At 34.3% G+C, this 12,176-nt stretch overlaps 1 protein-coding gene across 1 annotated transcript; it reads left to right on the top strand.

Annotated features, from left to right (window-relative positions):
* The first annotated feature begins 3,746 nt into the window (after positions 1 to 3,746).
* LOC140432076 (uncharacterized) lies at positions 3,747 to 6,383 on the top strand. The gene is made up of 3 exons (XM_072519919.1): positions 3,747 to 4,288; positions 4,401 to 4,818; positions 5,993 to 6,383. The coding sequence occupies exons 1-3, from the start codon at positions 4,165 to 4,167 to the stop codon at positions 6,333 to 6,335; spliced, it is 885 nt and encodes a 294-aa protein (XP_072376020.1). The 5' UTR covers positions 3,747 to 4,164; the 3' UTR covers positions 6,336 to 6,383.
* Positions 6,384 to 12,176: the final 5,793 nt, after the last annotated feature.

A 12,176-nucleotide genomic window follows, 5' to 3' on the forward strand; every position in this document is an offset into this window, starting at 1 on the left:
GCGCTATCTCAGAGTATCACATAACACACATTAACTAATCTAACAAGCAAATAATCGATGATTAACAGCCTGTCAGAAGTATTTTGGGTTTCCGAAACGCTAATTATCGTTTTATCTATGTCAAACTTCTGTCATACTAGCTTGTCACCTTGTCAGGTAATCTGAGATTTTTGGACGATTAACGATTAATCTTATAATCTTTGGTTATGTACCAATGATTGTAAGTAAATAAAATAAAATCTTTGGTTACGTTGTAAGATACATAAACCTAAGATGTTTTATAAAAAGCTGTTTTTTAGAAAGAAACCAAATATATTGTTACAAAGGTTCAGTTTAAGAATTGAAGATGATAAATGACAAATTGGTAAACATTAACGAACGACACAAAATTATTAGTTAGTTAGGTTATGTTTGTTTGTTGATTTTCAGAATGCAGATTACACATAAACAGGAATGATGGTAAAGTGAAACAGCAACATTACTTTCTTAATTTAGAACAAGATAAAGAACAATTCGTACAGAAATAATAAACGATTACAATCGATTCTACTGTTTCCATGTAAAATCGTATGTCAAATAATCTATAATTGGTGATCATGTAATTTTACCATAATTTTCGTTTCGGAAACCTGTCGCTTGTTAACAATTGATCAAATTTGATACTTGATTACATGATTGGAGATTTGAATAACGTTTCGGAAACCGGCCGTTTAGTCTCTTCCTTCTTTGGCGGGACAAAAGGTTGATGCAATACTTCCTCAGCGGAGGGTTCAACTATCAAAAGTTCCGTTTAACACTTACAGTATCAGTTTCTAGTAAAGCTTGGGTGTTTTCTATTTTGTTTGTTGTTTTTTGACTCTGTTATTTTAGGAGCTGTTGACATGTTTTTTTTTTTATAGCTATGTGTGCTATAAGTGTTGGTATTATTATTACGTGATTCTGGTAGGCTTTGCGATATGAAGATATTTGATGGTGAACTATTTGAAAAAGTAGAAGAAGTACTGGATTCTTGAGCAGTTGGGGTTTCTGTTGTAACTTGTATTTCATTATTTTCTCTTTCAGATATATTGACCTTCTTAGATTGATATAGTAGTTTAAGATTTTTTCTATTAGATGATTCGGTAATAAAAGTTTCATCTTTATCTCCTGTGATATTACATTTAGAACAATTTAGACCATCTAAGGAGAGATAGATTCTGTAAGGGGTATTGTCGTGAGATATAAGAATTGAAGTTGGGATAGGAATATGAATTATTGGGGCAACAAATACTTGACGCCTAAAACTTAATATGTGAATTTATTCGGATTCAGACATGCCAACTTTCAAGAAAGCTATTTTGGAAACTGTAATAAGCTCAAATTTTTTCAGCTCTTCTTCGATTATAGTGTTTGGAATACTGGGACACACATTTGATATCACTAGTCGATTAGCAGGAATAACTAATGTTTTAATCTCTCTATTTTTTCCTTGTGTTGAAAAGACGCGCTATCTCAGAGTTAAATTTTCTACGATTGCTGTGTTACTGCAGGTAAAGGTAAATGCATACCCTGTTGTTAGATATTCTGGACGCGAAGATGATATTTTTTGGTTGTACTAAAATTCCCATTGTTGTTATATATTCGTGTACTTTTATATTTGGTACTGATGATAGAACAATTGCTTATTCTTTAGATGGTAAATTAAAATTGTCCTAACATATGGTTCAGAGACCTGGACTCAAACAAAAAGTAATGAAAACATATTGGGATGTTTCGAAAGAAAAGTATTAAGGCGAATCTATGGAGCAGTGAATGATAATGGAGTGTGGAGAAGACGATAGAACTTCGAACTTTATGGAATATACCAGGAACCAGATATCGTAAAACATATTAAAATAGGACGTCTGAGGTGGATAGGGCATATAATGCGGATGGAACAAAATGACCCAGCTAGAAAAACGCTCCTTGATACTCATTGGTCAGAGAAGAAGAGGAAGACCCAGAACAAGGTTCCTTAATAACATCAATGAAGACATGAGAAATATGGGAATACGTGCTTGGCGGAGGAAGTCGGTAGATAGGGACAACTGGAGACAAATTCTTGAGAAGCCACACAGGATTGTAAAGCCAGAATGATGATTATGATGTAAGAAGGCAGATTTAAACGAGCATGGTTTCAACATACACGGAGAGAAGCTCAGTCCCTCAAGATTCGCAGATGACATCATGCTTATAGCCCATCGTATGGATGATGCAATAATAATGTTTGAAAAATTATATCACGGAGGTCGGACTCGTGACGGGTAATATGAAGAAGATGCAAATAATTATCAATCTTGTGCTAAATCTAAATATTGCTGTTAATGGAAGGAATATTGTGCAGACTTCATTGTGTAAGCTATCTCAGAGTGAAATTCGGCTAGGCAGAGATAAACAGACATGTGAGCTTCCACGTCGCATATGATTAGTCTGGGCAGCGTTTGGTAAATTTAACTATGTATTTAAATTGGACCTACCCATATGCCTCGAAAGGAAAATCTTTGACCAATGTTTGTTGCCTGTACTCGCTTATGGAGCGGAAACACTAACACTCACAAAAAAGGTAGTGAATAAGATTCGCATGAGTCAGAGGGATATGGAGCGCGAGATGTTGGTTGTCTCTCTGAGAAACCGAAAACCAAATGAAGAATTAAGTTACAGAACAAAAACAACATAAGCTATTGAAAAAATCGCACCTCTAAAATGGAATTGGGCACGACACGTCGCCAGGCTATCAGACAACTGATAGACAAAACGTATTGTCGAGTATGGACCAAGAAAAGAAGCACTACGGAGCAGAGGACGCCCATCAACCAGATGGACTGACGACCTGAAACAGTAACTGGATACAGAAACAGATGGAAAGAGCTGAGGGAGATCTATGTCCAGTAGTGGACACATACAGGTTGATAATGATAATGATTATTGTTATTACTAGCATTACTTTTAACAATAGCTCTGGATTTTCTATCATAATTTGCTTTCTGCATTTGCTTGTTTTCTCTTTTATATTATTTTTTGCTGGGGGATTTGATGGGTTTGTTTTGTTCTGCCTTTGGTTTCTTACTTTTTGTATCTTTTAGCTACATAGCAGTTTGTTTAATTAGCACGGTGCTTTTTATCACAACGTACACACTTAAGAGCTTCTTCTTTTTGCTTATTGCATTCCTTAGTCAAGTGTTTGCCAATACACTTCACGGATCTTGGTTCTTTCGAGCAGTATTTCTATTTATGCTTCTATGACTGACACCTTTTAGATTGTGGAACTAGTTTTGAACTTTTTCATGGTTATAGTTCAACTCTAAAAAATCAGTGATTCCATAAATTTTATTAACATCTTTATCTTTTCTAAAAGATAAAATAAAGATATCCAACGGCTACTTCCTGCGCAACTTTAATTTATTGACATCATTGAATCCTTTGTATCCTCTTCTTCTAGGATTGCTTGAGACTGACAAGTTCGATGAAGTTTTTTGGCTACAACTTGTATGTCTTTTACTTGTTCGTTCTCGTGTTCTGTGTGGTATGAAATGTTATTTTAATTAAAAAATCTATCAAGTTTCTATAATTTTCAAAATCTCGTACTTTAATTTATTTATTTTCATTATTCATTATCTTTGCCATGAAGTTAATTTTATTTATTTTTAGGTTATTATTAAGTTGTTTGAATATTTTTAAGATACTCTATTATTACTGGTATATTAAATGAAATTACATTTTAGGTGCTAAACTTGAAAAACATCAAGCCAACGTAGCCTTCCATACATCTCTACTAAGCCACCGTCACGATCTAATCGATCATCCACAAAAATTTCCATCGTGCAGCAACTGTGAAGCGGATCTTTGTCCTAGTCATTCCAATTTGCACCATCTTAGCACTAGCTACATCAACAAACAGCTTAATCAATTGAGCCAATTCAAACCTGCTCAGCTGAATCAGTCGCCGTTCAAGCAAACTCAGTTTTCTCAGAGCAATCAATTGAATTCAATTCAGAATAGTCCTCCATTTGGACAGAATCATTTAAATCTATTGCAGCTAAATTTAATGAGTCAGAAACCACAATTAGAGAGGATTAGTCATAGCCACGACTCTTTACATACTGTTCAAGAGATTGAAAATACACAAACGTTCTTTGAGACGCTGAAATGAAGATAAATCTGGGATCCAGCAGTCAGGCAGTCAAGAGTTCTAGAAATTTAATTCGTTTGCATAAAATGAGACTGAGTAGGAGTGAAGATAGCTTGAACGATTTACAAATTAAGGAAATTGGTGAGTGCTCAACAATTACTACAAGAGCAACAGTCTTAATTTATGTTGATATATTTTTACATTTAGAAAATATCTCCAAATTTCAAATTATTACACAGTTTTTCTATTTTAGATAATATGTTTCAACTTAATTCGCCCCAAGCCCAAAGATTGGAACCAAATCAACGATCCCCATCCATTCTTCAAAAATCAGTAACCTCTCAAATACAGGTCGAAGACATTCCCAGAACTGATATCTACAGCTCCGACGACGAATACGTTACTGATATAAACGATAACTTTGACTCCATGAGTTCAAAGAGTTGTTATTCAATCACCACAGAAGCTAACTGCGACTTCGATTTTTTTCAAAGCAATCATCAGAAACCAAGTAAGGACTTGACGGTAAAAGAAGACGACGAAAAGGAGTATTTTATCATAAATAATGTTAACAACAGACCTGTTATTACTTCGTACAAACCGGGTTCTGAAAAGGATAGTCCTAAAAGTGATTTGAAGAATTTTAGAATAACGAGATCAAATTCAAAAAGGTAAAGTGATAATATTAATCTGATAAATTACATAATTGAATCAGTCTGATTCTTGCTTATGCTTAATATTTTCTTTTTTAAAATAAATAAATAGCATACTTTTATTAAAAAGCTTTGTTTATTAGTAGCTGTAGGGTGAATTGTCAGGTTTAACATTGCAGCTACCAATTCCACCCACTAAATTGACCAGTAGATATTGGGTTTATATAAACAGACAAGAATAGAGCTAAGAAAACTAATGAAAAGGAAAAGAAGGAGTACCAGGAATAAATAATCGGAGATATAGAAGAAAATCGAAAGAATAACCAAGTAAGATAGGTCTTTAAAGGCGTTTCAGTGATCAAGGCAGTGTGCCAAGCAAGAACAGCGGAAACAGAAAACCACACCGGACAGCTTATTACTGATGACAAGGAAATCTTAAAAACCTGAAAGGAATACTTTTATCAACTGTTAAACGACCATTCTAGTAGAAAAACATCAAACATAGAAGTGCATATAGCTGAAATAGAAGATCAATACTTAATAATCAATACAAAAAAAACTTAAAAATAATAAGGCAGCAAGCATCGATGGTATACCCGCAAAGTGCTTAAGACTTGGAGGAGAAGCGTTGTACAGATCTATTTACAAGCTAATTCATGGCATTTAACGAGAAGAAACAATTAGGGAAGGATCACAACATGAGTAATGCTACCAATTTGCGGCAATAATGTTAGAATACTCTGAGGATTCCAGAGCAACAATTAACACATCCAAGGAGGAAGCTAAGCTACCTAAGGGAAGGAAAGCCAAATCTTTAGAACGTTTTAAACAACAAGAAAAGGTTAATGCGAGTTAATAGCAAAATAAAGTTAGTAGGTTCAGATTTCTTAACATCATCTCAATACTGTTTATTAAAAACTTTTTAATTTATTGTAGAGATGGAAATCTGAAGATGCAAGTCCGGAGATCAGAATTTATGAGCTACACTGTTTTATCCAAAAGACACAATCAGCTATGCAATATCTTATTTTGACTGTTATAAACTCCTCTATACCGATACGTCGCGGTACCAACTGTGCAAAAAATCTTCATGGCTTATTACTTCTGGATATTCTTTGTCGTTACATATATTTGTATTTATGTCTAGTAAGTTTATTGTTCTTAATATGTAAACTTGATTTACCTTTTACAGATCCTTAGAAAACTTTCAAGCATACATAGAGGTAGAAGAGAATCTAAAAAATAACAACAAATTCAGCTTCCAACGATCCAACTCATACATGACTCTAGAAGATCGCTGTAAGATTCGCTGTAACGACAAGCAATTTAGAAATAGTTGTAAAGAATCGGACTGCTCCCAGTTTCATGTCTACCGACAAAAAGTAAAATCCGAAGAATATCTTCCGAATACGACAACTGTGTATATTCAAGACTCTTCTGGTTGTTTTGATAAGACTTGTAACGAGAAATGCAGTGAGAAGTGTGTGCATAGTATACCAGATCTTAAGAAAGTGTTTATTTCTGAATATATTTAAGTATCATTACCTGACATTGTATATAATATATTAATTATTTTTAATAAATTCTGAAGTTTTATTTCTAAGATCCATACTAGGGTAACTATGTTCTGGCCTTTCTAATGGTTATTATGTTCTGTTCTAAAAGGAATACAAAGGCAGAATACTTAAGAGAGTTTTCTCTGGTCTCTTGACGTATTAACCAATGATTTAACTGGAAATATATGCAATATATGAAATATGCAGCTACTAAATTACATAGTTTTCCATAATTATTTGATTCCTGCATGCAAAACCACTATTTTGTTGGCTTTTTATGACACTCATCAGTAAACTTAGGCAAATATACAAAACAAGTGCACTAAGCACTAATTTACCCAAAAGTATGCATTAAATATGCACTTATTTTAGAAAATATGCATTAAATATGCATTTATTTTAGAAAATATGCATACTGTCAATGGAAACATATTTCATAGTGGTATATTAATTAATATTTATTTTAATAAAAACTTATGGTTTCTATCTGTGTGCATATACATATTTGTAAAATGAAAAACTTTGGAATTTCCGGTTACTTTGTCATACCATTATTTATGGTTAGATAAATATTATTTAAAATCTGCAATTCGAAGTAAATTGGCGTTGATACATATGCAATTTTTGTATAAATATGCAAAATCCTCAGATATTTGCATAAAATATGCAATATATGCATTTTGCATATTTGCCAAGTCTAGTTATCAAATCATTATCTCACCACTACTTTTAAAGATCGTGTATGAGATTTTTAAAGCTTATAAGCTGTGGTAAATTATCCATATTTCATTAAAATTTACTCACTGTAATATATTTAAGTTGCCAAAATTTCACACAGATAGATCCGTTTGAATGGGAACAAATTGTAGATTCTTTTCACTTATTTAGACGTTCGGGAATTTAACCAAGTTGTATTATGCTTCTTCTTCTTCCTATGCCGTCCCCATTAACGGAAGTTGGCGACCACATTTTTAAAAGCTTCTGTCTTTTGCAACGTGGAATAATTCGTCTACAGTCATGTTTGTCCAGTCTCGAATATTTCGCAGCCATGACTTCCTCTTTCTACCTATTCCCTTTTTGCCATCGACTCTACCCTGCATGATGACCTGCAGAAGACTATATTTATTATTTCTCAGTATGTGTCTAAGGTATGCAGTCTTGCGTACTTTTATCGTTCTCAACAATTTTTTGTCTCGACCCATCCTTCTCAGCACTTCCTCATTGGTGACCCTGGCAGTCCATGGAATTCTCAACATTCTCCGGTATATCCAAAGTTCAAAGGCTTCAATCTTCTTAACTATTTGCGCTTTTAGTGTCCATGTTTCTACCCCGTACAATAGTTGCGACCAGACGTAACATTAAACAAACCTCAGTCTCAGCGCAGTATTCAAGTTTTTGTCACAGAACAATTGCTTGAATTTTAAGAACGCTGCCCTTGCCATTTCTATTCGTACCCGGATCTCTTGGTCTGGATCTAATTCTGTGTTGATGTAAGCTCCCAGATATTTATATTTTGTCACTCTCTCTATTTGCTGTCCACCAAGAGTTAGTTGTTCATTATTTATATTATGTATATTTGTATTATGCAGTCAAACTATTTATAAATTGTATAATTCCGATTAGTACCAAAGAGCCTTTACAAAAGATTAATCGGACAAAATTTAACTTTTAAAGCTGACAGTGACAAGTATGCATAAAGAAAACACATACGTCAAGAGAAATTAGTCATAAAAGGAGAAAGAACATAGAAAAGGATATTTGACAGTTTATTTAAGAACCGACTGCAAAGAAGACGTAAAATTTTTAAAGCACGTTGGGCGGAAGTATCTCTAATAAAATTAGGTACACGTCTTCATGAGTTAATCTTTTCGATTTTCACCCACTTCTCTCTATATTTTATGATATTCTATCACATTTTGACAGAGAAACGCCTATGGTTGCAATAATATGGTCCGTTTATCTTGTGGGGTATATGCCATTTTTTACATTCGATCTTTCTCTTTGCGTTAATTTTCGAGGCCATCTCTTTAAAGAATGCATCTGAAATAGGTAATTATAATTTGTGTTATTTACTTCTAATCTTTTCTTAATATTTATTTGCCTTAGTATTGACTCGTTTGTGTTTCAAATCACCCAAGCAACTCTTAGCATTTGTTTCCAGCAGAACATCTCGAACACATCTAAGAGTATCTCACCTTTCTCCTTGAAAGTCCAGCCCTGCGTTAAAGGCTTTACTATAAGCATATATGCGTTATGATGTTAAATGTCTGAATCGTTCTATAATCTGTCATAAGTTTAGTATTTGTTCCCTAGTACCTAATGTCCACCTCGGGTCAAAACCTGCTGGTTCTGAAATTTTGGTTAGGAAAGAAGTTACATATTTGCTGCAAGAAAAAATTAGTTTGCAATAGTGTGTGCTGTTGTAAAATTACGGAAAATAACTATATTAATACCTAGCTATATTTTTGTGTACCTTAATATTGATTAATTTTGTCCAGTCCTTAGAACAGATTCATGCCTCCCATACTCTGTAAAAGATTTGGTGTATTATATCCACTTCAATGTCATCTAGGAGTTTGTATTTTTTTTATGGAACCGTCTGTTGTAAACCGGTCATACTGCAATCAGTTGGTTTATTGTACATCTTCCTTTTCTTCGTGATGCCGCCTCCAGGATTCTGAAACCCTATATTACCTAATACAGGTCTAGTGAATGCGTACCATTTGGTTTTGGAGTCATTTGGTAGTTACCAAAAAGTATGTGCTGCCTACGATCTAATGCCTCGCAGTTATATTATCCAAAATAAGGTTGACTGTTTCAGATTATGTGCTACAGACTCTGCAGCTTAAGTATCCATGAAGTGGTCCCATTGTATGCAGATGTCCCTTAACTGGCGCATATCCAGTAAGTAAACGTGTAATGTCTGAGCTGATTCTGCAGTACAGTCCAATATACATTGTGCCCTGTGTTTGATCGAGTATATTTTCCCAGTAAAAGTTATGTTGCCTTCGGATCCAGGCTTTTTCTGTCGCTGACGATGCTTTTTGGTACTCCCACGACTGGTCCTGGACCAAAGTATTTTGTAGCTGATGCTCTTCTGGCAAATACATCAGCTCTTCATTGCCGTGTCTCGATGATCTGGAACCCATACCAAGGTACCCTGTTATACTTCACCAACTGTTGAGTTACTCTCGATATTCCTATTATCACATTGTTACAAATCTATTATAATATGTCTAGTTTTAAACCCCACATTTTTACATGAGTGTCTGGCTACCATTAACATAGTTACCGCTCTCTTAGTTATTCATTCTATCTGCTGATTCCAAGTAAGCCTCGAGTCTAAGATTACCCCAAAATACTTTATTTCACTCACCAAATGAAGATGTGTACCATTTAGATTAGTAGTACCACCCAATCCCTCTAAATTCCTCCTCCTCATGTTTTTGTTAAATTTACCCCACATTTCAAGTCCATTCTGTATCAACAGTCAGAGCCTGTTGAGCTATGTTAAGCTCTGACTGTAGCTTTAAATTATCCGTTAGCTAAGATTACCAGGTCATCCTGTGGTGTGTGGATGACTGTGGTTGATGAGTCTAGCTATCAGCCCATATATGACCAGATTCCACCAGAAAGGAGATAAACAACTCACTCCGCAGACAACCTCTGGCTTCTTGTGCTGATACTATATCCTCCAGTAATATTGCATATATCACACGGTTCCTCTGCATGCAGTCTATCTATCTGCAGCTTTTTTCGTCTATTCCTTTTAAACATATTGTGATTGCTTCACCTCTTGGTTTTCCAGAACATACTCCACCCTCATTACGAGATGATGCAGTGCTGTTTCTGTAAAAAATCGTGCTCAATAAGCATACATCCCCTAATTTATTCGACTTTCAACCAATGCATTATTCCTAATTTGCCTAGTGAGCAGTTTTCTAGAACCTTTAAAACGAATGACATCAGAAGCATTGATCTCAAGGACTTAGCGTTTTTCTGTCCGGTTTTGCTAGGTTTGAGTATAAAAGCCAGACAAATTAGCCTTCATGCTTTTGGTATGCACCGCAATCCTAAGGTAGCCTGCAGTATCGTACATAATTTTTTGTATAGAAGGTCATTGTAAAGGTGAAGATCTGTGCAAACGTATTGGATAAATCCTGTCCGGAACCGGTATTTAGATGGATCAAATGATTTTATTATCCATTTAATTTTATCCTGGTTTATCCCTTTTTGAAAATGAGGAAATTTCTGAGTAACCAAAGACTCAATCTGCAAATCCGATATTGGATGATAAAATGTTATATCCACTTTATTCTTCTTTATAGTGTCGAAGCCTGGGCTTTTAATGTTGACTTAATGAGAAAACTGGAAGCTTTTGAGATGTGGCTTTTTAGGAGAATTTTGAAGATACCATGGACCGATCATATTACGAACGAAATGGTGTTGCAGAGAATGGGAAGAGACAGAGAACTTTTGATCACCATTAAAAGGCGAAAGACAGCATATTTGGGGCACATACTTAGAAATGATAAGCACGAGTTGTTGCACCTGATTGTGAAGGGTAAAATCGAAGGAAAAAGAGGTCCTGGTAGACGACAAATATCATGGCTAAAAAACATTCGCGACTGGACCGGTTAAACACACAGACGCTCTTAAGAAAAGCAGAAGATAGAGACGAATTTGCAATGGTTATAGCCAACCTTCATTAGTGGAGACGGCACTTGAAGAAGATCCCTTTTTGGCCACACGACAGTTTTCCCTAGAACTATAAAATATGGAGACTTGACATTTCTGCAGTCTGGTCTATTTTCTTGCAATATCTCTTCCACGATTCTCTTTTTGTCCTTCTTAGTTGCTTGTTTTGGCTCACCTGATCTTTTGGCAAAATTAAATTTTTGTCTGACTTCTGTCCTTTGATATACAAGGTTCCTATTCTACCAGGGTACAATTACTATTTTAATGGGAATAAGCCACAATTGAAGTTTAAAATAAGTTTATTGACGTTTCAATTTCCACTTCGGAAATCGTTCTCAAAATACAAACATTAATAAATTAAACCAATTTTGTTTTTTGTTATTTGGTGAAAAAATTCGTCTTAATTTAATTTATCTGACTCATTTATATTGACAATTCAGACATCCATTATATATGTTCCTGGGATGACTTTATTGTAAGATAGTTCATTCGATTATTTTAACTTGAAATTACTCGTCACAAAAAAACTCATAGCATGTGATTTGTTTTTAAAAAGACAACCACATACCATGATGACAGTGTTAGTGATTCCATAGTAAATCATAAAGAAAAAACCAGGAAAGAAACCTCATAATAATGTCTCGTCATGGTAAGTATTTGGTCTTACATTTAGTTTACTCTCAATAAATATCAACTCTGATTTTAATTCATTAATTCGTTTTATTAACTTCCTCTTTTATTATGGGTAACAAAATCCTACTGCATTCTGCCGAGGAATTGCGACACAATTGGTCTCATTTAGCATAATTAGAGCCGCTTCTTTGATTTTCTCTTTCTACCATCTGTTTCTTTTAGGACTATACTTGAATCGATTCATTGAGCCCTATGTTCAGTTTCTCATACATGTTTACATATTTGAGATTTATTAAATTCTCTATTTTTAATATAAGATTGATGTTCACTTATTCAAACATTTATTGGTCTTGATGTTTTACCTAAATAAATCTGATTGTATTTTCATCACAAGGTCACACACACAGGTTCATCACAATTCACAAGGTATTTTATAAATACAATTCTTTGTTCTTTCTTGTTCATTGTTAGGTTTAGTTTTAGATCAAT

The sequence above is a fragment of the Diabrotica undecimpunctata genome, unplaced genomic scaffold (genome assembly GCF_040954645.1).
Source record: "Diabrotica undecimpunctata isolate CICGRU unplaced genomic scaffold, icDiaUnde3 ctg00002759.1, whole genome shotgun sequence".
Lineage (NCBI taxonomy): Eukaryota > Metazoa > Arthropoda > Insecta > Coleoptera > Chrysomelidae > Diabrotica > Diabrotica undecimpunctata.

Bases quoted from the DNA above. Each gene is read 5' to 3' on its own strand.
- LOC140432076 (XM_072519919.1), top strand. From the start codon at position 4,165: ATGAAGATAAATCTGGGATCCAGCAGTCAGGCAGTCAAGAGTTCTAGA. The intron at 4,289-4,400 runs GTGAGTGCTCAA...TTTCTATTTTAG, and splicing joins TTTACAAATTAAGGAAATTG to ATAATATGTTTCAACTTAAT. The intron at 4,819-5,992 runs GTAAAGTGATAA...TACCTTTTACAG, and splicing joins ACGAGATCAAATTCAAAAAG to ATCCTTAGAAAACTTTCAAG.